General features: G+C 36.2%; 1 protein-coding gene across 1 annotated transcript in view; it reads right to left on the bottom strand.

Moving 5' to 3' along the window:
• LOC104963337 (fibulin-5-like) overlaps nucleotides 1-2,375 on the bottom strand; it is a gene marked incomplete at its 5' end in the record, with an annotated part of 5,214 nt that extends 2,839 nt beyond the window's left edge. Inside the window, 3 exons of the mRNA XM_010791912.1 lie at nucleotides 671-866; nucleotides 1,598-1,724; nucleotides 2,243-2,375. Of these exons, the coding sequence (XP_010790214.1) occupies nucleotides 671-866; nucleotides 1,598-1,724; nucleotides 2,243-2,375 (456 nt within the window). The remainder of the gene's footprint in view (nucleotides 1-670; nucleotides 867-1,597; nucleotides 1,725-2,242) is intronic.
• Between the last annotated feature and the right edge of the window lie 761 nt (nucleotides 2,376-3,136).

Here is a 3,136-nt window from a genome sequence, read left to right as displayed (position 1 = left end):
CCCTTCTTCATGTCTCTTCTACATCAACATGTGTCCCCTCTTCTCCATGTCTCTTCTACATCAACATGTGTCCCCTCTTCTTCATGTCTCTACTACAACAACATGTGTCCACTCTTCTTCATGTCTATTCTACATCAACATGTGTCCCCTCTGTGGAAAGAGACTCTGAAAGTTTCAGGAACAAAGATTCTCTCTCTTTTTGATCCATTTCTATAAAAACCTGCCTGAAAATGAGCTGATCAGATTTTGGCCACTTTATGATGTCATAACGATTTTTTTGGCTTGTGTAACCATTAGCCAATCAGCAACCAAGGTAACCCCCCCCTTTATCACCTGAATCTCCTCCGAGAGCACCATTGTGTTCTTTTTAACCAAATGTCTCTCAGAGGGGCGTGGGGAGGGGCTCCTTATTTTCATCTAAAGTAACAGACAGAGAATCAGCACTTTGGAAACAGGGCTGAAACAGAGGGGATTATGGGTAATGCTGCAATGATCTGTTTGGTGTTTGGAGCCAAACACTTCAGAGACATGTTTTGTATATATCTGTGATATATTGATGAAAACATTATAATAGGGGACCTCTAAGTATCGTGATGGTACCGTATCGTGGGGAGCCTGGTGATTCCCACCCCTAATAAACCCCATCTCTCTGTGTCTCTGCAGTACTCACCCTCATGTAGAACTCGCGGCCGTCGTTGCCCGACTTGATCTGGAAGATGTAGAAGGCGCCGGGGTAGCGCGTGGTGGCCTGCATCTGGAAGATATCTGCAGGCACAGCGCGCCCCGGAGAGAGGTCCATGTGTCGGTACAGAATAGTGAAGGGTTGGTCTCTGCAGGCAGGGTTCTCCGCAGAACACATGCACTGACTGCAGGGAGAACACAATACAAACATTCATATTAACACAAACATAAGAAGGTACATTTTAAATTATCTACAATAATAAATACAATTTAATAAAAATATGTATATAAAAATAGGTGGTTAAAATAAAATGTGCAATAAAACATAAAATAAAGAAAATTATTTAAAAATTAGAAGGACATGAAAAAATGTGCAAAAATGAATTAAAACAAAGGAATTAAAATGTCAGATAAACCACAAAATAAAGAAACAATATTTAAATAAACATTAGAAGGTAAAGTAAATAGGTGCAGTTAAATATACAACTCAAATATTTATATAAAAATAGCTATTTAAAATAAAAACGTGCAAAAGAATAAAAGCAAAAATTAAATTCAAACAAAGGAATTGAAAAATAAAAAGGTCAAATACACAAAAAAATTAAACAGTACAAATACAGATGTGTATACAAAAATTGAAAAATAAAAGGTAAAATGTGCGAGAAAGTAAAAAGGAATACAATTTTACAAACGTTACAAGTAGTTATGCGTTATGTGAAAAATATTTATATTAAGATAATTGCAGTGGTATTTTATTTGAAGTGAACCGTTAAAGAGGGTCAAAGAAGTCCAGTTATGGGGATTCATGGAATAAATATGTACATTTTAGGTGTTTACTGACTTGCAAAGTGTACATAGACGCTCTGGGTAATGAAATAAACTGATGTTATCAAATGTAATGATATGAAATACTCACTTGTCACCGACTTCAATGTAGGGCGGCTGACACTGAAGAGGGTCCAGGCATGTGTAGCCTCCCTGGAAATTGAAACATACTTGTTCTGTTGTACAGGTGTTGTTACCAGTGTCACATTCATTGATATCTTTAAAATCAAACACACGACAAAAATCAGATCAAAATCAGTTAAATCATCATCATCATCATCATCATCATCATCATCATCATCATCATCAGAGAAAACACTTTTTTTAAAGTATCAAAAATACAGTAAGTACCAACGATTTAACCCCGAAAAATAATGCTAAAAATGTAAAGTAAACACATGATAATTATGACAGTTGTTTTTAACATTAGCTGGTGTCAAAATAATAAAAATATGTTTAACGAGTCTAAATTCTTGCTTTATTTTTCATTAAATACATTCATTTAAGCATTTAATATTCTGAACCAAATAAAAACACATTTTAGTTGACAGTTCAAAAATATTCTGAGCAAAGATAACAGGATAAACCTATATTTAAATGTTTCTTAATTCACAACACACAACAAGACTGGCTTTATGCTTCATTGTTCTATTCATCGACACTGCATTTAAACTGCTGCAAATTGACATAATTATTGAGGATATATTCGGATGTCTTCTGTCCTGTGTGCGTTTACCTTCACAGCTCCTGCCGTCCTCGAACACGTAGTATCCGGGCGGACAGAGGCAGTAGAACGATCCGGGCGTGTTCGCACAATTGTGCTGACACAGAAAGTCTGAGAACTCGCACTCATTCAGGTCTGCAGGGAATCAAAGAAGATTCAGAGAAGATTCAGACAAGTCATAGAAATACTGGGAGAGTGTATGAGACAATCACCAACACAGTGGTGTAAAGTAACTAAATGCATTTACTCAAGAACTGGACTTAAGTAGAACTTTGAGGTACTTTACTTGAGTATTTCAATTTCATGCTACTCTGTACTTCTCTTCCACTACATGTATTTAATACCTTTAGTTACTTCACAGATGTGGATGAATGATGTGAAATATAATCAAGTGTTGAATCAGACTTTAGTTCCACCTGGAGTAAATCCACAAGCTACCCTGCAGTATACGAAGTCATTCAGACTAGCTGCACCTTTACCAGCTTTGAGAACACTTTCATGATCAATCATTATAAAACATATCATATATATTATTCTGAAATGGACCAATCTGCACAATGACTACTTTTACTGTCGCTACTTTAACTATATTTTGATGAGAATACTTTTCTACTTTTACTTAAGGAACATTTTGAATACAGGACTTTTACTGTAACAGAGTATTCCTCCACTCTGGTACTTCTACTTTTACTGAAGTACAAGATCTGAGTACTTCTACTTTTAATCAAGTACAAGATCTGAGTACTTCTACTTTAACTGAAGTACATGATCTGAGTACATCTTCTCCCACCTTTCACGAAATTGGGGCAACAGAGCTACGAATTAAGGAAGTCGAAAACTGTGCCTTTCTCCGTCTGAATATGATCCCTTTTGTCCGAACATCTGGCCAAAGAGGGCCAGATGTCC

This window comes from Notothenia coriiceps, unplaced genomic scaffold, assembly GCF_000735185.1.
Source record: "Notothenia coriiceps isolate Sejong01 unplaced genomic scaffold, NC01 NC01_scaffold00035974, whole genome shotgun sequence".
NCBI classification, from domain to species: domain Eukaryota; kingdom Metazoa; phylum Chordata; class Actinopteri; order Perciformes; family Nototheniidae; genus Notothenia; species Notothenia coriiceps.
The sequence above is the reverse complement of the archived record's forward strand: the minus strand, read 5'-3'. Positions and strand labels throughout refer to the sequence as shown.